General features: G+C 45.4%; 1 protein-coding gene across 1 annotated transcript in view; it reads left to right on the forward strand.

The window, feature by feature from the left end:
* LOC138516300 (uncharacterized) overlaps nt 1–23,689 on the forward strand; it is a 1,253,275-nt gene that overhangs the window by 932,476 nt on the left and 297,110 nt on the right. Inside the window, exon 16 of the mRNA XM_069631312.1 lies at nt 14,297–14,408. Within this exon, the coding sequence (XP_069487413.1) occupies nt 14,297–14,408 (112 nt within the window). The remainder of the gene's footprint in view (nt 1–14,296; nt 14,409–23,689) is intronic.

A 23,689-nucleotide genomic window follows, 5' to 3' on the forward strand; every position in this document is an offset into this window, starting at 1 on the left:
GCAAGAGAACAAGGAGGTTTACAGCTTAGTTAACGTTTACAGGTTACAGATTAGTTAACGTTACAGGTTACAGGCATAGTGGACATTTCGAATCTGCAGGGTAGGGCAAGTGCAAGTGCAGATAAGGCGTAGCTAAACAGTCAAATCTATGGCGATCAAACAGTAAGAGCAGGTTAGTACAAACATTATAAGAAGACGTTACGTATAAAGTGACATACTTTATCTGCACTGGATTCATAGAGGATGTAGAAGGAAGATTTCCCCCAGATGCGGGTAACGGGGTCTGTCCGGCTTGTGACTGTAGCAATTGTCTAGCGAGATCATCTGTTCGCTCCTTGGAAATAATCAGTTCCCTTCTTAGAGCGTTCGTTTCCTGACGGGCTGCATGCACTTCTGCCCTTAGTTCCCCAAGTAACTGGGCTAGCTGGTCGGTATCCGAGGTTTCCATAGCGCCTGGACGGGAGTTTTGCGGTAGGCTTTGCGTTCTGTAACGCTCACCTGATTCCCGTAGAGGCGCCGGTCTTGACTGGGCGTATACCGTATCTTCAAAGGTGATGTGTAACACACGGCTGGCTCTTTGGGCTGGACCTCTGTGCACTGTATGTCTGACTCGAAGGGTAAGATGTCTGCAGATAGAAAATATGGGATTAATGAACTGGGTTATTGAATGTCTCTCTCTTCTTCCCTTTCTCTTCTCCTGTAGAACCCAAAGGTTAACGCTCTCACCTTAGGTAAGTGAACGCCGTGCTCTCCATCTGCCTCGGGGCAGGGGGCTGTAACCAGTTTCTTCACTGGATAAGGGGAGCAGGCCTCTTGACTTCAGAGGACTGCTGTCCGTCGTTTACTGCACGAACGGTAAGTTTCGAGTAATTCCAATGTCTTTAAAAGTCTTTAGGAATGATGTCTCTTGTTTTGCAGGGTTCCGGCGATGGCGGATGACTGGCTGAAGTGAGTTGAAGATGGAGCCCGTGTGATGAATAGAAGCGCCTGGAAGCACGTAAGTAAGCGCTTGTTGCCTGCTTCACGATGCGCTCTAACTGTCTTTTTATTTTGCAGGTACAAGTTCGGAGCGGCTGCAGGGTGCCGGAATACCCACTGGGTTGGATGTGGAAAGGAGTAATGGCACGTGAGTATTAAAGTTCCCCAATGTCTTTAAACGCACCTTGTTTTGTCTTTCAGATGCGGGATGCAGCGCCGAAGGCCTCCGGAGCGTGCGAAGAGTTGGTAAGCCTTTGTCTTTCAGATGCCGGAATGCAGCGCGAGGCGTTGGTGACAGCCGATGGACCAGGTAAGTGAAGAGCTGTCACTGAAGACCGTACTGCTAACCTGTTCTTTCTTGTCTTTATAGGTGTTGCTGAAGACTGGATTCAGGATGGTAAGCCTTTTTCCTTAGGCCCAGGATCAGATGCAGAAGACACGATGAGCGTTCTGCTGCAGAGGATGCAGAATAACGCAAAGCAAGATTCATCCATCGGGTGTGGTTTAAATAGCCTCCTGTAGTGCTTAGGTGTCTCCTTCCACAGCCACGCCTAGGTAAGAAAAGAGTTCCTGCTTTCCAGAAGAGTTCCAGTGTTCTGAATCTAGGGAGTGGCTCCTGCCCCACCCAACAGGAAAAGTAGTTCCAAACAGAAGAGGATCAGAGGCTCAACTGGCAGGCAAGTAAGCAGCATGGTCTGCTGCAGGTAAGTCCACCCAAGCATTATGAGCCCGGCGCTTCCAGCGCTGGGACTGGGCATATTTATGAGCCTGGTGCCACTGGCGCCAGGACTGGGTCCAAAAGGTCCCGATTGGGACTGGTTGGCACTCGGAACCTGGGTTATGGATCTGCTTCCAAGGAAGTTGGGAAAACCCTGACCTTTTGGAAGCAGAGATCATGACAATTTCCAATGGTTGGAGAAGACCAGCTGGTTTCTGCTTTTGGGACTTGTTTTGTGCACACACACCGCAAGATTGAATATATTGTATGATGTCTTTACGCCATGTGGGCCACCAGTAGTTTCATTTTATTTTAGCTAGAGTTTTGGCAATTCCAGCATGACCTTCAATCAAGGAGTCGTGATAACCCGAAATAACCTGCTCTTGTAAATCTTTACTTGGCAAGTATAGACGGCTCCTAAAATATGGTAACTGGTCTTAAATGGTGTAATGTTCTCCTTGAGTACACCACTCTTGTGAGAAAGTGGGATCCATTAAGAGTTGGATCTTGTTTTGAGTTCACCCTGTGTCAACGTTGTCGTAAGACCCAGGAGTTTGTCTTCTGGAATGATGGCTACTGGATCTGGAGTTATGTATACCTTTTCAACAACACCCATGCGGGACAAGGTGTCAGCCTTTCCGTTTCGGACTCCTGGCCGGTAGGTGATCACATAGTCATATTCAGCGAAGAAAGGAGCCCACCGCAGTTGACGGGATGATTGAGCCTTTGCTGTTTTTATGTATTGCAGGTTTCGATGATCAGTTTTGACCGTGACAGTATGTCTAGCACCAAGGAGATAGTGTTGCCATGCCTTGAAAGCTGATTTTATAGCCAAGAGTTCTTTGTCTGTGATAGCATAGTTGAGTTCGGGAGGTGAGAATGAATTTTTGTGACCAGAAGGCCAAAGGGTGTAACTGGCTAGTTCCTGGGTCCCTTTGTGAGAGAACAGCTCCCATAGCCATGCTAGAGGCATCTGTTTCAACTATATAAGGGAGGTCTGGACCAGGATGCCGTAGAACTGGAGAAGAAGTGAATTTTTTCTTACGTTCTTGAAAGGCCTTCTCTGCTTCTTCGGTCCAATGGAACTTTTTATTGTTTTTTCTCAATAGTGATGTAATTGGATGCACTATTTGGGAAAAATCTGGGATGAATCGGCAGTAAAAGTTTGCAAAGCCCAACATACTCTGGATCCCTTTTAATGAAGTTAGTGACGGCCAGTTAAAAATGGCATCTACCTTGTGCCTATCCATTCCGATACCTTTTGGTGTGAGGATAAAACCGAGGAACTCCACTTCGGTGATATGAAAAGAGCATTTTTTGAGTTTAGCATACAGTTTATGTTTGCAGAGTTTAGTAAGGACGGAGCGGACATGCCTGACATGGTCTTCTTTTGTAGCAGAATACACTAAGATGTCATCAATGTAAACCGGGGTGCAAACGTCGATTAACTCTCGCAAAACATCATTCATAAAGTACTGAAATGCACCAGAGCATTGCAAAGTCCAAAAGGCATTACCTGGTATTCATACAAGCCGTATTTGTTACGAAAGGTGGTGTTCCATTCGTCTCCTTTCTTTACTCAAACAAGATGGTACGCACCCCTAAGGGCCAGTTTGGTATAGATTTGGGTGTCTTTGACTTGATCCAATAATTCGGGAATAAGGGGCAGTGGATAACGTTTTTTTTACTGTGATCTGGTTTAATGCACGATAGTTGATGCAAGTCCTCAAATCTCCTTCCTTCTTTGGTACGAAGAATAAGGGACTGGCTGCCGGTGATTTAGATGGGTGGATAAATCCATTTGCCAGGTACTGATCAAGATAAAAGTTCAAATGAAGGTTTTCTGGTTCAGTAATTGCATAGATTCGACCACAAGGAATTTGCGCACCAGGTATGAGGTCGATCTGACAATCGTAGGGCCTATGCGGTGGTATTGGCTTGTTCTTTCTGGAACACGTCTTGAAAATCTTGGTATTCATTTGGTAGAGTACTAGTCACACCTAGTACAATCACCGCCGTACTGGGAGTAGCAGATGTACATAAGTCTGTTTTCCCCTTTTCCTGGTAATAACAGGTGTAAGCACAATCATCGGAAAAGGCCAACTTCTTGGCACACCAATCTATTAGAGGGTTGTGAGCTATCAACCATGGCATCCCTAAGATTAGTCGAAACTGAGGAGCTTTGATGAGATCGAATGCAATAGATTCTCGCTGAACATCCTGGCACAGTAGGGTTAGTGCTGCTGTACATTGGGTTACTGGTCCAGAAGCTATCTCTGTCCCATTAACAGTAGTAACTTTTTCAGTAGTCGACTTAGAGCATAAGGGAAGCCCCAACTCTGCTGCCAGATTTTGGTCTACATAATTCCCAACTGCTCCGCTGTCTATGTATGCTTCGACAGCATGCATCCGAGACGGTTGTTGGTGATTGATCAAAATTACTGGTAATGCAAAGTGTGAGGTCTGTGGCTCATCCTTCTTGCTCGACAAGCGGACCTCTACGCTTGCCGGGCTTGCTAGTTTTCCGACTCCTTGTTATTATCTTCCTTCTCTGTGGCTCCAACAGTTCTCCTTGGTGGTTTCACTGGACATTGTTTGAGGAAGTGGCCTGATTTTCCGCAATATAAGCATAATTGCTGTTGCCTTCTCTTGTCTCTCTCAATTTTAGTTAAAGGGGGCCGTACACCTCTGATTTGCATGGGTTCTACCGTGTATTCCAATGTACGTGGAATGTTATCCTTTGACCGGACATGCACAGCTCGAGTGTCTAACCTTATACGGTCCGCTTTTCGGTCTTGTAATCTGTGATCTAATTGCACCACAAGGTGGATGAATTCTCCACAGTCTTTCGGTGGGTTAACCACTTGAGCAAGGCCATCCTTTAGTTCCCCTTGTAGACCCCGATGAAATATTGTGGTCCTTTTTTCCTCAGGCCACCCAGATTCAACGACTAGTTTGTTAAATGTTGCTATATATGTAAGCAAGTCTTGACTTCCTTGACGAGTGACAAAAGTTTGTTGTCTAATGCTTGGCCTTGGGTATGACAAGCAAAGAGTTTTTCCATTTCCATCTGGAAACCCCCAAAGTCATGTAACAACGGGTTATCCTGACTTACCAATGGTACCGACCAATCCGCAGCACTGCCACTCAGATATGACAAGACAAAAGCAACCCGCGCTTGGTCGTTAGGAAAAGCCCCAGGTACAAAGGAAATGAAGACGGCACTGGTTCATGAACGTTGCGTACTTCTTGGGGTCCCCTGTAAATCGTTCAGGTGGCGCTAAAGGACCTGCCACAGGAAGGGTTATTTGAACTGTTCTGGTGGAAGAAGTTGGTACAGGTGCTGGTGGAATGTTACCAGGCAATTGGGTCTGTCCTGCCTGTGATTGGAGCAATTGTCTACTTATTTCATCAGTACGATCCTTAGTAACAATCAAATCCCTCCTGAGATCGTTGGTTTCTTGCCTGGCTGAATGTACTTCAGCGCGTAATTGTCCCAACAACTGAGCTAACTGGTCAGTCTCTGAAGTCTCCATGACGCCGAGGTGGATAATATTATTGAGGCTTTGCGTTCTGTTACACTCACCTGGTATCCACGGGGATGCTACCAAGCCCTGTTTGGATGATTTGCACTCTCGAACCCTCTCCCGGTCCCTTGGTAATGCCTCTGGTTAAAGATGGGTCTGCAATATAGGAGAGCTGGATTCAATACCAGATTGTCTTTATGGTTCCCCACCTCCCTTGGCCTCAACTCCTTCCTCCCTCTTGGGCCTTCTCCTCACCTTAATATTGTAAAAGGTAGATTCTCCGAGCTGCTCCTTGTGGCAGAGGCACCTAGATGTGGGGGCGAGCAGCGACCAAGTTCCTTCACTGGTGCAAGCCCCCCTGTGGGAATCCAGGCCTGCTGCGACTCCGTAGGTTTGCTGCTTTACAGACTTTATATGCAGTTCTTATGTTCCTCTTAGTTTGAATAATAATGTCTTGCTTCTTTCCTTTTAGGTATGGAAAGGTATTTTGGTGTTGTCATGCAGTTTAAAGATGAGCATGGGCCGGTAAATGGGTTACTGGGTTGCTGGAACGTACATGCTGCGTTCAGGAATTAATACAAGAAATGCAGAGAGAAAATTGTCACAAGAATACTATGTTTGCAAAGCTTGCTACAGCAAGGGCCCTGTGCACATATTTTAAAGGAGATAATACAAAGGTGAATGTTGAAGCTAACATTGGTGAACAAGCGTCAAGAAGCCAACATTGGACTAACATTGTTCTATAATCAAGAAGGATAGTGGCTGCATGGATGTCCTGGCAGGCGAGTATGCCAGGCAAAGTCAAGTATGTGTAACAAGTACATCTCAAGGAAGATCCATATCCGTAAGATTGTTTGTAAAGTGGTAAGACCTGGCAGGAGAGTATACCAGGCATAGTCAAGTGTGTGCAACACAGTGAGGTATATACATAGAATCCCAAGGAAGAATCATAGCTTGGAAATTATAATTTTTTGTCAAGAAAGAAAGGAAACTTGCAGGGGAGTATACCAGGTAACCTGTGAGTCTGGAACTTCCAACTAAATTGTGAATATAGTAAAAAGGAGATACCCAAAGGGAACACATATCCTTGCGTGTTTTTCTTTAACTGTCTTAATAATAATGAGAAACCAGGGGAAGGGAGATATTCCCCGGAACTGTGGAGTTACCAAGAGGAGGGAGTTCCCCTCTTGGGTTAAAAGGAACTTGATATACTGAGAAAAGAAATCTGGGGAAGGGATTCACTCCCTGGAACTGTGAGCCATGTCTGCTTGGAACATTTTGGTTGGAGTTATACTTTTTTGTTGGATTGGAACATTTGTGCACTTTAAAGAACAGAGACACTATCCTTTGCACCTTAGAATTAGTTTTAGAGTGTGAGGTCCAGAATAGGATTACGCACACAGGGACAATGCTTTTTTTGGACATCTTGACAAAGAACAGATCATTTGTTTTTGTTGAGGTAGGGAAAACCCCTCCTAGATTAGAGATAGTGAGGTATTTTCCCAACCACTTTTATTTTCATTTGTGTTGAGGTAGGGGAAACCCCTCCTAGATTAGGGAAAGTGAGGCATTTTCCCAACCCCTTTTATTTTCAATAAATGTTTATAGTCAAAATATGAGTCATCTGTATCCGTGTCTCATTCCTGGCTCCTCACATATTGTGAGTGGGATCAGGCTCAGTTGATACAAAATGGGTATCCCACATAATTAGTAAACTAGATAATGCAAGCTCTAGCCCCACCGTTGTACATCTGGGAAAGAATTGACTAACATCATCTTTTCCACCAGTGGGTCATTTACCCGAGAGACAGAGTCCGATCCACCCTGCAACCACTTAGGCTATAGGATAGAGCTCACCTTCCATGTATTGATCTCGCAGGCCATTTTCCCTGCAAGGAAGCCTGAGGAGGGGAACATTTACCACATTTTTGGTCCCCAAGATGATATGGTACAAGGAAGAGACTAGATGATAGTATCTTTAGACCTACAAGTAAACGTATCCACCCTACTTGCCATTTATGTTATGTCCCATGGAGAAAGAGAGTTAAAAACACTTCCGCCACCTTTCCTGTGGAAGCGAACAGAGATTTGTTCTTTTACGTTTTTCTTCAACCCTGATTAATATCAGAAGGGGTGAGTTGGTGAGAAGTCTAGTGTCATAAACCTTATAGGAACCTCCCTCCCATGACACTCTTAGGGAAGGTAAAAGAGGTTACCCTGAGAGTCCATCTAGTGAGAAAGGAACCCCAGAAGAATTTCTCTATCACTAAGAAGGGGAGCTTAATTATATGCAAACCCAGGGAGAGTCCTTATGGGACAAGACCAAACCTCCCAATACCTTGATATCGTTGAAATGTTTCACCCCCGACAAAGGGACTCTGGGACCAATGAGAATACCACTCTACACTCAGAAGACAGTAGAACACCTGAGCCACTGGTATCAGTATCTCACCCAGCCCTCCAAAATACTGAGGCCCTAAATGGGGCCCCTATTAGGGACAATACTAGTCTTCCCAATGTTCTACCCTTGTGGGGGATAACTTATCCCTCAGATACAGAAAACTGTGGAAGTTTCCCAGTCTCAAAATATTCTGTTCTCCACTTTGGGCAACAATCCCATTAAATTGGGGAAAGAATGGGAAGATAGGTTTTCCCTTGAGGGAGATACCCTATCAGAGTTATCCACTCCCCCTTGCAAACAAGAGGGCCTCAATGTCGAGGAGAGGATGAAGAGATACCATCCCCTTTACCATCCTCTCCTGTAAGAGATGAGACAAATCCCTCATGAGAACAGTGTGGATTCCCTCCAGGGTATTGCCCTTTTTGACCAAGAAGAGCAAAAGCCATCCACCTCAGGTACACCCATCAATGGTTCACAGGAATTGGGATAAACCTAAAGGTAGTGGACCCAGTTCTGATGTTATGATAATAGGGGATGAAAGCAGAGGTATACCATCTATTATACCCCCATCTCCTACTTTAGATCAGAGGTTATGTTTTTCTTGTGGAGAGTATGGTCATCCATTGAGACCCTACCCCCACTATACCATCATTAAAAGAACCCAGTCAGGACGGGCAAAGTAGGGAAGCAAGGGCTGAACCATCTTACACAAGTATCCTTTACGCCCAACCTATTGAAATGCTGGCAAACTGGGAAAGTAATCCAGAGAAAGGGAGGAAAAATAAGAACAGGAGAAGATCCAATACTTTTCACTATACAGGAAGGAAAACCTCCTACAGTGTCCCTGTCACTCTAGGGGGAAAGCTTCACTGGGCCCAACTGGATAGTGGAAGCAAGGGGTGTGTGTCATATGAGCAGAATTACTTCCCTGGGGATAGAAAGAGATGGGAGAAGAAAGAGCAGGCTGTGTCCATGGCCATGTAGAAAACCACCCACAGACCCAACTCTCTGTTACCATCTTTTATAATTGTCATTATAATTATTCTTTTATAATGCGTTTAATACCAGTGAGTGGTTTCTGAGCGTGGGATCGGGATTCAAACCTGTGTTGCGCTGCATTGTCTTGCTTCCAAGACAAAAGCGTTGCCCCATAGCTATCATTCCTCATTTGGGAAAATAAGTATATTTGACAGTGACAATAATCTCCAACTTGCCAGCCCAAATAGTTATACAGAGTTTGACCACTGGGTCTCACAGGTGGCTCAAATAAGAATAGGAACCTACAGGGGTGGACCACCATGTTAGAAAGAATCAATTAACCCACAGGTGGGAGAAAAGGACACCCTAGGGAATGTCAGCAACTCTTCCCTTTCTTGTTCCCTTTTTGAATCTTGGCAAGAAGAGGGATTTCCGCCAGAAGGTCCTTTTTGGGAATGGGAACTAAAATTGAGGTAGAAGCCAATTTTATGGGGGAAACCTCAAGTCATATTCTAACCAGGAACCCTTGGGCGGGAAGCCAGAGAGTTAGGGGAAGGGTATGTGATGAATCAGAAGATGTCATTACTCCTTTCCCTGAGGTAGCCTCTCCCTTTGTGCCAGGAAAGGACAGCCACTACCTGATCCTGACCCTGGGGGCGGCTATATGATTGAGGATGACCTGGGGGGAGGAGACCCTTGGGAGATGACCTGACATCATTGGAGAAAACCACATGCCCCCCATTTCCCTTCGTGGATGACACCTCAATGCCACATGCCCTTATGCCATATTGTAATCCTCTCCCACCTATTAGCTCCACTCATAATATTCACACATGTTAAACAGAGAACAATATAGTAACAACTGGACTGAGGAAGAGGCAGGGAGTAGTACTGATCATTCCCAATGATACTCCACCCCATCTTCCCCCACATTACCAGAAGAACGGCCCAACATCCACTGGGAAGAGAAAGAAAGATGGAGCAATGCAGGGGTCTAGGACCGGCTAAACCAACACAGCCGTCTAGTCTCTGGAGATTGCTCAATCTTCCTGGGAAGTTTAAATGCTCCGCAACTGACAGACACTAAAAAGAAGGGGACCCAGAACACCATGAGAAGGGAGAAAGAAAGGCTGCAGAGGCCAAGGGATTTCGTGACTGGCTCTCACACCGGTCAGATGGCAAAGGACAGGAACGCAGTGGAAAACGTGATGGCGGCAAACCTAAAGAGCGACGATAGGGACCGGGCAGCTGAAATCCTGCCACCTGAGGGAACGAGGCAGTGGGGACTGCGTTGACAGAAGTAGTGCATGTGAGAAGCTCTGTGGCTGACGGGATGCACGCCGAGCCTACAGAACAACAACAAGAAAGCGCAAAGGACACTGACAGACCCTGGTAAGCCCAGGGAAGTTAAACAGGTTATTAGGTTGTGGGAAAGTGCATGCCGCTTTGGGGAAGTCATACGAGAAACGCAGAGAGAAGATTGTCACACGATATACGTGTTTGCAAAGCTTGCTACAGAAAGGGTGCTGAGCACATATTTGAAAGGGGAGAATACCAAGGCGACTGTTGAATCTACCATTGGTGAACAAGAAGCCAGCATTGGGCTAACATTGTTCTATGGTCAAGAAGGAAAGCGGCTGCATGGAAGTCCTGGCAGGCCAGTATACCAGGCAAAGCCAACAGTGTAAAATAAATTGCAAATCAAATATTTAAAAGACAGCACCAAATCTCAAGGTAGATTCATACCTTTAAGATTGTTTTGAAAGTGCTAAAACCCGGCAGGAGAGTATATCAGGCAAAGTCAAGTGTGTGAAACACAGTGAAGAGTATACAAAGAATCTCAAGGAAGAATGATAGCACTGAAATTGTAAATTGTTGTCAAGAAAGAAAGAAACCTGGCAGGGGAGTATACCAGGGAGCCTGTGAGTCTGAAACCTGCAACTACATTGTGAATACAGTAAAAAGGAGAAACCCAAAGGGCACACATACATTCTTTTAACTGTCTTTAAAATAAAAAGAAATAAGGGGAAGGGAGCTATTCCCCGGAACTGTGGAGTTACCAAGAGGTGGAGTTTCCCTTTTGGGTTAAGGAACTTGATATACTGAGAAAAGGAATCCAGGGAAGGGAATCACTCCCTAGAACTGTGATCATTGTCCGTTTGGAAATGTATAGTTGGAGTTATACTTTTGTGTTAGATTGGAACATTTGTTCGTTTAAAGAACAGAGAAACTATCTTTTGCACCTTAGAATTAGTTTTCGATTGTGAGGGCCAGAATAGGATTACAGACACAGGACATATACTTATCTTTGGACATCTTGACAAAGGACAGATCATTCGTTTTTCTTAAGGTAGGGAAACTCCTCCTAGATTAGGGGTAGGTAGGCCTTTTTCCAACCCTTTATTTTCAATAAAGGTTTATAGCCAAAATATGAGTCTGCTGTATCCGCATCTCATTCCTGACTCCTCACAGCTCTTAAAAGCTCCTTATGATTACAAAGAAAGTCATCAAGCTCCTTGCACACAATTTCTCGCATGGACAAGAAACACCACCACCAAGAAACACCACCTGGAATGTCAGCAAATCCAACAAACCCTGCTGATCAAACAGGGACAGAGAAAGGCTAAATCAGCAAAGGGAGGATAACTTAATACATAGGTCTTCTGACAAGGAAGAAGTAGGAATAGTGCTTGCAGGATAGTTGGGAAAACATATGCATTCCCACAAGAGCTGGACACAACATCAAGCCAGCCCTACAATCAATAGGCAGCCAAGAGAGAAGTACAAGGGAAAACCAGGAACTGACACCAAGATTAAGTCAAAGAATAGAAGAAGGGAAAATGAAATTACAAGCCCAAAATCCTCCTCCACACCCAGGGAAGGAAGGAAAAGGGTACACAAATAGGGGGGAAATAGGAATTCCCCAGTGAGGGGTGTGTGAAGGATGAGGTTTACACTGCCAGGACCAACGAAATATAGAATAGACAAACTGGGCTGCACATGAAAAGGAAAGCACTTGAAAGTGTTGACTGCAAACCAGAGAAATACAGATATAGAATCCAGGAAGCAGAAAAGTGCACTGAATTCTAAATCCAGGGATCCAGGAACAAGACATAAGGAACAAACAACTAGAAATATGAACAAAGAACCAGGGACAAAGGACCAGCCAAAAACATGAACGCTGAAGAGGTGGATTGAAGAAAACCAGGTTCATAGCCCTTCGCACCCTCCTTACCATCAGAATTACTGCTGCAGTGCTCCGTGTGCCACATGGGCTGAGCGCTCCCTACCCATGTTCCTTGCTGCTGCCTAGGACCTTCAGGCCTTGAACGGGCTCATAGCCCCTCCCAGCCACCATCTCACCACCAGTACTGCTGCTGTGGTGCTTCTTGTTCCACGCAGGCTGGGCCATCAAACAGGCTTGAAACAACCCCTCCCACCCGCCCTTCTTATCATCAGGACTGCTGCTTCGATGCTCCATTGTCTGTGCAGGCTCGCTGCTTACTCCACATTCCCCTGCTGCTCCCTAGGACCACCAGCTTTGAACCAGGGTCAAAGCCCCTACCACATGTCCTCCTTCCTATAAGGACTGCTGCTTCAGGTCTGTCTGTGTGTGTGTGTGGTTCTCTCCTGCTTCCCAGTCCCTCCCACCCACACAGCCTCCTTTACTTGCCCACTCCCTCTCCCTACTTTTTCCACCTGGCTGGTTGTCCTCACCTTTGACGCCCCTTCCTAAGGGTGGCAAATCTTAATCTTAACTTTCTTTCTGTTCGCGCCTTGAGGCACTTGTGTATAGGCGCATTATAAATGCCATATCATATCACTAAAACTTGAATCTCTTCTACTGATAATGTTGCTCATTCCCCTCAACCTCACCGGCCCGGCGGTGGCACTAGCATTCTATTTCATTCATCCTTTGCCTCCTTCCACCTCCTGTTCTGCCATCGTTTTCTCCCTTTGAATATCACTTCTCCTCCATCAATTTCTGCCTCTTCTGTAAATGAATCTTCCTTTGCTCTTTGTAAGTTAAAGAACTTTAACCCTGATCCTTCCTACCTTCTCATACCTCTTTTTGACCACTCTTGCCTACTTTTTCTTTGTACACTCTTGACAAATCTGTAGCTGTGTTTACCGCTTTTCTTCTACTTTAGATTCCCGTCACCTTCTAAAAAATCATCCGACCCATGGTTATCTCCCCAACTCTGCTCCATGTGGACTTCTCTAGGTGGGCGGAATGTCTCTGGAGAAACTCCTACTCTCACTCTGACTTTCCTCTCCCTCCTCTCTAAAAAATTATATTTTTCCAAACGTATTCAACTGCTCTCTCATTACCTGTGCCCTCTTTTTCAGCTTCTTTTTTATTTGTTCACGTTCCCCTCCCCTGAATGAATCTTCCAGTATATCTGTTCTCTCCGCTCTCGATTTTCCAACTGTTTGTACAGCTGCATGCCTGACTCATCCCCCTCTGCAATCTTTCCCTCTTTTGGGCCTCATCACAAGTTTGGCGGTAGCCCTTAAATCCGGCGGTAGCGCTGCTACTGCTGATTTAAGGGTCCGCCAAATCACGGCTTCGGCTGATTTCCCCCCAGCTCTGAGCTGGGGGGAAATCTGCCGAGATTTTGCCGATTTTTGGCGCATTTACCACCGGCGGGAAATCCGCCAGCGGTAAAAGCGCAAAATTTCCCTATTGAGCCCAATGGGGAATGGGGAATTCCCGAATGGGCTCAATGGGGAATGGGCAATACCCGTTCCGCCAAACCCGTGATCCGGCGCTAATAGCGCCGGTGGGTTTGGCGGTAGGGCTAATAACGCCAGCGCTTTTAGCGCCGGCGTTACCACCCAACTCGTGATGAGGCCTTTTGTCTCTTATTCATCACTGCCACTTCTATCCACCTTTATTCCCATCACTGATACTGATACTGCCAGGTTTCTTTCTAGATTTTAGCCTGATGCTTCTCCTGATGATTCTTTACCCTCATCCCTTATCCCTAAAGTCGTCCTATCTGTTATCTCTCTAGAGAAACTTCTTGTGTCCATCTGTGGTTGTTTGGCAAAACCAACATATATGATTTTACTCTATGTAAAAAAAGGGGAAGGTGAGGCGCGCACCTCAGTTCCCAGTCAATTATACCTGTTGCAAGTAGTAACTGGTTTAATTCCCAAAAATGAACAAGTATTAACAGGGTTGAATCCCATCTGCTGCAGTTCAGTTGCTCTGTTGTTCTTCTCCTCCAAGCGCTTTCTTGTCACAAACAATCATCAGGGAGGCTGTATTTCTTTACAGGTGTTACTAATTAGTTGCTCTTTCAGTCTTGAAGGATTCTGGTAGCGTTCTGGTGACCGGGAACCAACACCCCTCCAAGAGCACAAATCTTTCCCAAAATTGGGGGAGGGGAGAAAACCATAATTATGGCTCTTATAGGATTTTGCTCACCTCGTGCCCTTCGGTGTTGGGCTGTAATGTACCCCCTGCCTTTATACCCTGCTACTGCCAGTGGTACACTACTGCCATCTATGTAATGTGGCACTTATCAGTCTGCTTTCAGTAATACAGTCCTTATTGTAGTATGTTTCACAATATATCACAAATTATAGAAAGTACACCATCTGTTGTTTATATTTTGCGAACACCCAGTTTCCTATATGTAGCCTTATTTGCTAAAGTTTCATCTCAAACCTAATGAATTCTTTCAGATTGACATATTTATGAACGGAGAACACATAGAGACCTTTCAAGAAGATGAAACATTTACCACTGATGCAGATGTTGCAGAGAAAGAACATTTGGAGGAAGATGGGTTAAAAGGTATTTTGCTTTTATATGGAAGTGGTTTTTCATCCAAGTGACTCTTTTTGAATGTTTTATTGATATAATTAAACTGGTGGTACTGTCAGAATCTCTTGTTAGATTGTCTTAAAGGGACTGTGGGGTTGTGGTTACATCAAAATGAAGCACATCCCGTGTTTCTTCTTGCAGAATCTTTATTCAGCAGTAATTTGTATCATGATGCATGGCAATATATATATTTACCATTGTTTATCTGGTGCACACTGTATAATGTCTGCTCCAGAATGGAGCCCATGTGAGCAGATCTGTGTCAGTCACTCACTCTAATATGCCTGTTCCCACTTCATGCACTTTCCTTTAGTTCCTGATCTCACTCAAGTTTCCGATAGCATATTCCTTCCCTTTTAAAGAGTCACTCGAACCTCTTACTATGAGATTCATGTCATAGTCTTTGTAACTGTTGGGAAGTCTCACCAAATGGTGGGGAATGCAATTTTCACTAATTTCATTTCTGTCTGGTGTTTGTAGATGACCTATTGTGGCTTACTCCCTAGGACTAGACTCTCCAGCATATTTTCTTCCCAAGATGGGGACATCTTTGCATCTGAGTTCTTCATTATCTGTGTTCTCATAGAGTTCAACAAGTGGGTATTCCATTTAATTTCCTTGTTCTTTCATCATATTTGATTGTCCCTTGGATCTTTCTCCTACAATTTCTTCTTCTCTCACGTCATTGTTTCTCAGACTCCTATTTTCAGGAGTGTACTGGGATCCTTCTTCCACATTCGAAGCCCTGCTGTCTTTTGTCACAACATGACTGGGTCCCCAATCTCAGCCCATTGGGGGTTCTTGTGGTTGAGTTTCACCTTGATCTGATCTCCCATTCTGACCTTTACAACTTGGACAGTTTTCTTGCTGACAAGCCAGTCTTTGTTACTTTTGTGCTTTGAAAATCCGCCACAGCATGGAGATTACATCTACCGATGTGTATTCCTTCATGTCTGGAGGCCATGGAGGAGTACATTGGGAGCCTTCTCTCCTGCCTTGTATGGCCTGAAATGGGCACTCTCTGGTTGCCTCATTTGGAGTGATTCGATGGGTGGACCCTGCCTCTAACATCGTCTTGACAGGATCTAAGTGTAACACAACTGCTGCTTGAAGGCTTCTTTTATGCAACACTTTTCTGGAACGATTAACTCTCTCCACTGATCTGTTGGCCTGGTGATGATATCATGCAGCTTAGCAGTGCTTGATATCGTTGGCTTTGAAGAATCTTTGCATCTTTAGAGAGGTACGTTGCACACCATTATCAGTCACTAACTGCAGTGGTATCCCTTCACAATAAAACACTTGTTTATGTACATTGATGACAGTATTCATAGTGATGTTGGAGGCAAAGTGCAATTCTGTCCACTTGGTCAAATAGTCAACCATCACAATTCCAAATTAACAGTCTGTCTCAAACTGGTCCACTGAAGTCCAGACCCACTTTCATCCAGGGTGCTTGCAACACTTCCATACTTGTGTAAGGTGCTTAATGTGCTTGTGACCTCTTGTCGCTATCAGCAAATATGTTACACATAATCAGGGCTTGTTCAATCTCTTGGTCCATCTGAGGCCACCAATACCATCCTCTCCCTCGGCTCTTGATGATGATATGGATACCAATGTGATCTTTGTCTATGAGGATGAGATGGCATTTTTATAGAGGAACTACTCCCCCTGAACAGAATGCTTTCAGCGTATCGCAATACCAAAGCCACCTTACAATAAGGTAGTAAATACGCTTCATTATTAGGCTATCCCTCTAAAGGTCAAGGCATACCGGGGCTTCATCAGGTATCATGGCCGCTATCCATTGGGGTTGGGAGATACCACTGTTCTCACCATTTGATGTCTCTTCCACTGAAACAACTATCCACTTGCCTGTCAAGAATGACATACAGTCAACTTGATTATTTTTCCATCCCCAAATGTATTGGATGGTGCGTGCAATTCTGGGGTGGATGTTTTGCTCACCTGGACCATGCAAGTGCAGTTAGGGCTTGTGGTCTGTCAAAATGATGAATGATATACTGCATATATATGTGCTGAAAGCATGTGCAGCCCAACGCAAGCAAGCAATTCCTTCTCTGTGACTGAATAATTTCTTTCAGCAGCAGTTAATGTCCTGAAAGCAAAAGCCACTGTTTTTTTTCACTTTCATGCTTTTGGGTTAGTGTGGCGCTGAGGTTGTACACTCAGCCATACGTGTTGATATACATTTTCCATCCATGATGGAAGGAGTGTAGGCAGGGAGCCTGCACAATACTCTGTTTAATATCGCTTATCTCGGTGCTCTGATAATATGTATTCTGCACCTTTCTTGAATAATTCTCACATTTATTTGGTATGATCCGAGAAGGTCCTGAAAAATGATCGCTGAATATTCTGCAAACCCCAGAAACGCACAAAGTTCTTCTTTGCTGGTCAGTTTGAGCGCCCTTTAATGTCTCTCGGTAGATCCAGTTTGGATTTGATGCCTGTTAGGCAGAAACCTGTGCAGTTCCCTTAGGGACCACTGCAAAAGATTTAAGACTACAGGTGTTGGCAGTAAACCCACTTGGTAGCAGTCTGTACCACCCAGATTTACCTGGTAGCTGTGGCTGAGCAGTCAGACTTCCCTCAAGAAGAGTTAGGCAGTATGCAAAGTATACACAATAGGCACTCAGATACAATAATACAAGCAAACACTGACCAGAGCTTTGGTATCAAAGTATATAATTATTTATTTAAAAACACACAGTTTGAAACACTCAAGCACTTTTATTGTAAAATATTCTAAACACAGTTACTATTGTAATATATACACCCCTTTTTCCTTATCAGATAAGTCACAGTAAAACACCACTTATTTTCATACAGAGGTGAGCGCTTAACTAGATTGCACTCCAATAAGTTTGTGAGAAAGGGAGGGAAAAAGACAGAATATGGAAAGGTACAACACTCTAAGATTCAGGAACACTATTAGCAAGGCAGAAGAGCAAAAGTCACTGGCGAGTCAAAGTCCAAAGGCTGGGCCCACTCTTAGAGAGAGCAGAGCACAAATGCGCCCAAGATCACACAGTTACACTAGGCTTAGAAAGTCTTGCAGAGGGTTCAAAAAGAGTTTAGAGAGGCTTAGGAAAGTTTAGCCAGGGTGTCCCAGGCTAACCCATGTTCGAAAGCCGGGGGCTAAATCTACCCCGTACAGTCGGTAGCAAGGGAGGCCAGGTGGGACATGGTACCTTAGGTGGGAAGGATCCTCCAGCGGTGGCAGTTGTTCCTGGTAGTGGGTGCAAGTTGCGTCGTCGTCCAGGGGAAGAGAAGATCTCGACTTGGAGGAAAGATGAAGGTCGTTGCACTACCAGGGCAGAAACCAGCCGCAGAGTTTTCCGGTTAAAGGTGGTACCTTTGTTTCGCGGTCGTGGTAAAACGTGGTATCCCGGTTGCCGGGGTGCTTGGCACGGTCAAGGCGGCCACGAGGTACGTCGGGAGAGCCAAAAAAAAAGGTGAAACTGGTTATCCCCACCAGTCAAAGGAAGAAGACTCTCCGGCGGGAGATCTCCTCTGTCGTTGGGAAAAGTGGTGAGGCAGTCCAGCAGGGCTCCACCGGTGATGGTGTTGTGGCAGGTCGGCTCAGCTTCCCCCTCGTCGGATTCTTAGGTCCTGTGGCGACTTCTGAAGTTCCAGTCCCCAAAGCCCTGCTTTTATGCAGCAAACCCCCATTCACTCAGCCTAGCTGTCACTCAAACATGCTAAGTGGTGAGCCGCCGGCTCACCACTTGGGCCAATCAGGATGGAGTGCGACTTGAGTTGCCTAGGCAACTCAGTCCAGGGTGCCTAAATTTCCCTCCACTCCTCCTAAGTACCCCAGACAGAGTGGCACCACTTTGGAGGGCTTCTGTGGAGAAGCCCGCCAAAAAGTGGAACAAAGGGCTCGACTTGGGTTGGAGTTACAGAAGAGAACACAAACGCCATTTTAGAATCAAGTTTTGGCAAAAAATACCAACCGGAGAATTAATATTAATTAAATAAACTGGCGGTATGTTCGAGGCTACTGTAAATAATTAAATAAAGGTAGTAGCCTAAAACAATGGGAAATCCCATAGGGAAATATTTGCGGTTGAATATAAAAAGTAGTATCCACTGCCACCAGCCAAAACTCGATCAGGGGGGACGGAGACGTGCCCCCTCGACTAACAGACCCTGGGGCAATCGAATTGCCCCAGCCAGTTCGTCCACAATATGATGGTTTGTACTGGTTCTGTTCAGAATTTAAGACTAGTAAAGTCAATGGTGACTTTACATGCCCTGGGAGACAGTAGTCAGTCCCAGGGTATGGAGTCTATACTGGGGGGTCACTATGACACCCCTGTGTCACTGCACTGAGGGTGCTGTGTAACACACATCACAAAAATACATGAAGCCCTATGGAGTAAAAGACCCCATAGCCCATTTAACACTTCTAGATTCAAAGAAACACACTCAAATCATGTCCAAGAGTGAGGGTAAAAGAGTCTCACTCTTGGCAGGAGAAAAAAACAAACCCCAAAAATCCAGCAAAGCTGCTGGGGGACTCACTAGGTTAGGAAATTCAGCCTAAACAGAGAATTCTCCCTAACAATGCCATAGGTCCTGATGGCATACCCCAGGTATTTTACAGCATCTGCTTGAAATGGACATTTCTCTTTCTTGAGCTTGACTACAGCCTTCTGAAGTTTGTAAAAAACTTCATGAAGAGCCTCAACATGTTCTTCCATATTTTTGTTGTACGTTATTATGCCATCTTGGATGTATGACACATTTTGAGTTCCTTTTAGCATTTTGTCCATAAGTCTTATAAACTCTGATACTGCTGACGAAAGACCAAATGGCATGTGTGTGTACTTGTATACGACATGGTGTAAGGAGAGCTGTCCTGTGTCATCTTGTAGCTTAAGTATCAGATCTGTAAACTTGGTAACAGAACATTTTTCCTAGCCGTGCCAACCTGGGACCGCAGGACCTCTTTCAGCAAAGTTAAGTTATCTTGCATTTGTATAGCGTCTCCTGCCATAGTTTATGGTGTTGAAGTACTTTTGCCTCTCAGAGAGGCAAAGGAAGAGTATGATAGAACATTCAGTAGTGGCGGGGAGGAGGAAAGTCTGGTAGATAGTTGGGATAAGGGCGAGGGATTGTACAATTGGATCACATGTATCATGGTTCTCACCTCTATTCTATGGGCGTAGCGCCGAAACAATAGATAGCTAGAGAAGAGGTATTTGCTGCGCCATAAGGTATGTCTGGAATTTACTCACTGCATGTTGAGCCTGGGCATGTTGAAGCCATGCCTAAGAAAACAGACAAGCCACTCTACTAACTCCCCTACACCCCAACAACGTTTGGGAGGGGTTGTTGTTAGCCAGAATTATATGCAGTACCCTTTGGGAACACCACACACAATTAAGACTACAAGTGACAGTACAATTTCACCTTTGGTACAAGCCTGTACTACACAGTTAAAAAGGTAGCAGTAGCAGAGCAGCCAGACTTATCTAGAGAGTAAGTGAGCAGTATCAAATAGTTACACAAATGACAGCAATAACTATGATTCAGGCAAACACTGACTCAAGGTTTTCAAGTAAAAGAATATACATTTATTTCATTCTTCAGTTGTATAACATTACACTATTGTAAGCAGTCTAAAAATCACACTCTTAATACACCACACCACTTTCCTTAAATTCCAGACAAGTTAAGCTCACAAAATGAAGTGGGAGCAAAATGGCAATCCAGCAATTTAAAAGGGAGGGAAAGACAAAAGTTAACAGAAATTAATCCACACCAACAGGTAAGTACTCAGGGCAAGCGAACAAGAGAGGCTACAATGATAAAATCAGATAGAAAAGGCTTAGGGCCAAAGTCAATGGTTCAAAAGTTTTTTGCTCAAGATAATACAGTTCAGGGTAGTTTGCAGTAAAGTTTGTGGCATGGTTTCCGGACGAGGTGGGTTGGTAGAAAAGTTAGTTGAAAGAGAAGAGAAGGACAAGCCCTCGGATTGGAGAAAGATTTCAAACACTTTCACAGCGGCTGAACGAAACGCACAACCGGATTTGCACAGTACATTAAAACAGAGAGGGAGCTGTAGCTGAGGTAGAGGTTCCTGGTAGTTCCTGCAGGCTCACAGTTCCTGAAGCGACTGTTGGACTGATCAGAAGTAGGAAGACTGGAGGGTCCTGCACTACCCAGGGAAGAAACCAGCAGCAGAGCAAAGAAATTAATAAAAGGTACTGTGCAAATCCAAAAGGCTGGCTAGCCCCCAGTCATGACAGCTCTGACATTAGCGTAGCCCCACGTCTTTTCCAGACCTAGCAACACCCCTGCTGTCCAGGAAAGTCCAGGAGATCAGCAAGAAGAATGATGACTTAGAATCTCGCTCCAGGCACAATAATATTTGCATTATTGGGGTCCCAGAGAATAACATCGACGGTCCTATGGAGGAATATGTAGCACACACTCTCCTATCCCTTATGGACTCCCCCAAACTATCTCCTCAATTCTCCATCGAGAGAGCCCACCGTGCCCTCACGGCCAAGCCCAAACCCGGAGCACCTCCCCCCCCAATTATAGCAAGGGTGTTGAACTACCGTGACAGGGACACTCTGCTACGCGAGGCGAGACTCAAACATGAGCTGCTCCTGGGATCAGCTAGAATCCACCTTTATCCCGACTTCTCTACTGCCATACAGCAGGAATGCAAAACCTTTCTATCAGTCAAGAAGAAACTCTGCGATCTCGGTGTGAAATACTCCTTGCTGGACACCGCCAAGCTAAGAGTCGAGCACGCAAACAGGATCTTCTTCTTCACTATCCCTGAGGAAGCTAATAGGTTCATAGAGGACCACTTCCCTGGCTGATCCTGGTACAGTAAAAGCTCCTTGAAACTTTCCAATCTGAGCACCCCGAACACCAGGTTTTCTTCCCTTTTTTCCTTTGTTTTCTTTCACTTTTCATCGATATCTGTTCATCCTCCCGTGGATCAGAACTCGATCAGATCTGTGACATACATCCTGCCATGATGCGACTGGATCCCGCAGAGTGTAACCTAGTTACAGTAATGAAAGTATTGCCTCAGTTATTATGTGCCACAATACTCTTCAGTTTGGTCTGCGCTAAGACCCCCCCAGGCAAGGTTGCCAATGGTTGTGTTTTGGTTTAATGTGGGGTTGGGACTCATTCTTCCGATTGGGGGAAGGATGTGGGTGTGGGGGGGGGTGAAAGTCATCCATAGGTCCTCATTAGGACTTCGAGGGGGGGCGAGTTGGGTTGTTATAAGGTAAAATGCTTGACACGTGCGATATGGGCGAGGCATGAGTTCACGCAATGTCTGACACATGTACCCGATGGGTATAAATTGTTTCACTTGTACTGGCCACATGCCGCAAGGCTCCAAGGCTTTATGATACTCCCTCACTTTGCACGCCCTAATGGCTGATAAAAACCTAACGTACATGAGCTGGAACGTGAGGGGATTTGGCAACTACAAAAAGATGAGGAATGTACAATTATATGTGGAACGACACGCTATTTAAATCCTATTCTTACAAGAAACACAAACCAGATCTGAAGGATGCCTAAAATTTGCAAAGTCATGGGGCCCGCTAAGGTTTTACACAGACTACTCTACTCAGAACAGAGGTGTCATGATTTTACTCCATAAAACTGTCATGTTTCACCTCACCACCTCTCATATAGACCCAATGGGCCGATACGTTCTGTTGTACGGCAAACTGTATGATAAAGAGGTTGTACTCCTTAATGTTTATGGACCTAACATTGATGATCCAGAGTTTTACTCCAACCTCACTAAATTGCTAACCGGATTCCCCCTGGTTCCCATCATTTGGGGCGGGGACTTCAACACTATCCTCGATGTAGATTGGGATAGATCTGGCACTAGGCCCCGGCAGCTTTCTAAGGCTGCTAAAATCATTCTGGAGTCCCTACCACAACTAGAGATATCTGACGCATGGAGAGTGTTACACCCCGATTCCCGAATGTACTCATTCTACTCCTCCGTCCATGACTCTCACTCCAGGATAGACAGGTGACTCATTTCTGACATCCTCCTTAGGAATGTTACAAACGTGCTGATTCTCCCCAGAACATACTCTGACCACTACCCGCTGACCATATCTTTCGCCTGGGACACAGAACACAAAATAACCCGCTCTTGGAGACTTAAACCTCAGTCACTATTGGATGTTACATTCACAGCTGACCTAGGGACTGCCATTGATGACTACTTTAAACTGAACACCGGGTCTGTCCCTACACAAGCTACCCTCTGGGAATCGTTCAAAGCCTACATCAGGGGGATAGCTATCTGCAAGGAGTCAGGGATCCTCAAGGCTATCCGCCGACTCATATCAAACAGTGAAGCAGCACTCTCCTCCCTCGAGACGCGATATTCCCAACACCAGTCTCTGGATATCCTATCCGAGAGCGGAGTCGAGTTAGATACTTTTTGAACCCACAGGAAAGGGAGAGGAAGTTCGTAGACACCACTGGCCTGGTGAGGCGTTATGGAGAAGGCAAGCGCCCAGGCCGTGTACTGGCCAGACTCCTCCGCCAGGAGACCGGAGCACCGCACATCCCAGCTATAGAAAGACCCGATGGCACCCTGGCCCTGCTCCCACAGGGCATCAATGCACAATTCCAATCATTCTACTCCACTTTATACACCAATATCGACACTGCCCCCAGGTCGGAAATAGATGAATATCTCAACAGCCTTCCTTTATCCATCCTCTCTAGAGACACTAGCACCGCTCTCGACATGCCTATTACAGGTGAAGAATTATCCAAGGCTATTGACTCTCTTGCTTCGGGTAAGGCCCCTGGATCCGACGGGTTACCGATCAAATTTTCTAAAACGATATAAATCACGCCTGATACCTCACAATCCTGCAATTCGGGTCCATTCCCTCCCAGCCTGAGGGAAGCCGTCATAACTGTCCTCCTCAAGCCGGGTAAATCTGCAACTCAATGTGGTCGTACCGACCCCTCTCACTCATAAACTGCAATGTCAAGATCTATGCTAAGGTCCTAGCCTTATGGTTGACCCCATACATGCAAGACATCATACACCCAGATCAGTCCGGATTCATTCCAGGCAGATCTACTTCTCTCAATTTACGGCGCCTCTTTAACATTATCAGTCATATTGACCCCAATGTCCACCACACAGTGGTGGCAGCCCTAGACATGCAGAAGGCCTTTGATTCAGTCTACTGGAG

This window comes from Ambystoma mexicanum, chromosome 6q (genome assembly GCF_040938575.1).
Source record: "Ambystoma mexicanum isolate Mex_15411 chromosome 6q, UKY_AmexF1_1, whole genome shotgun sequence".
Lineage (NCBI taxonomy): Eukaryota > Metazoa > Chordata > Amphibia > Caudata > Ambystomatidae > Ambystoma > Ambystoma mexicanum.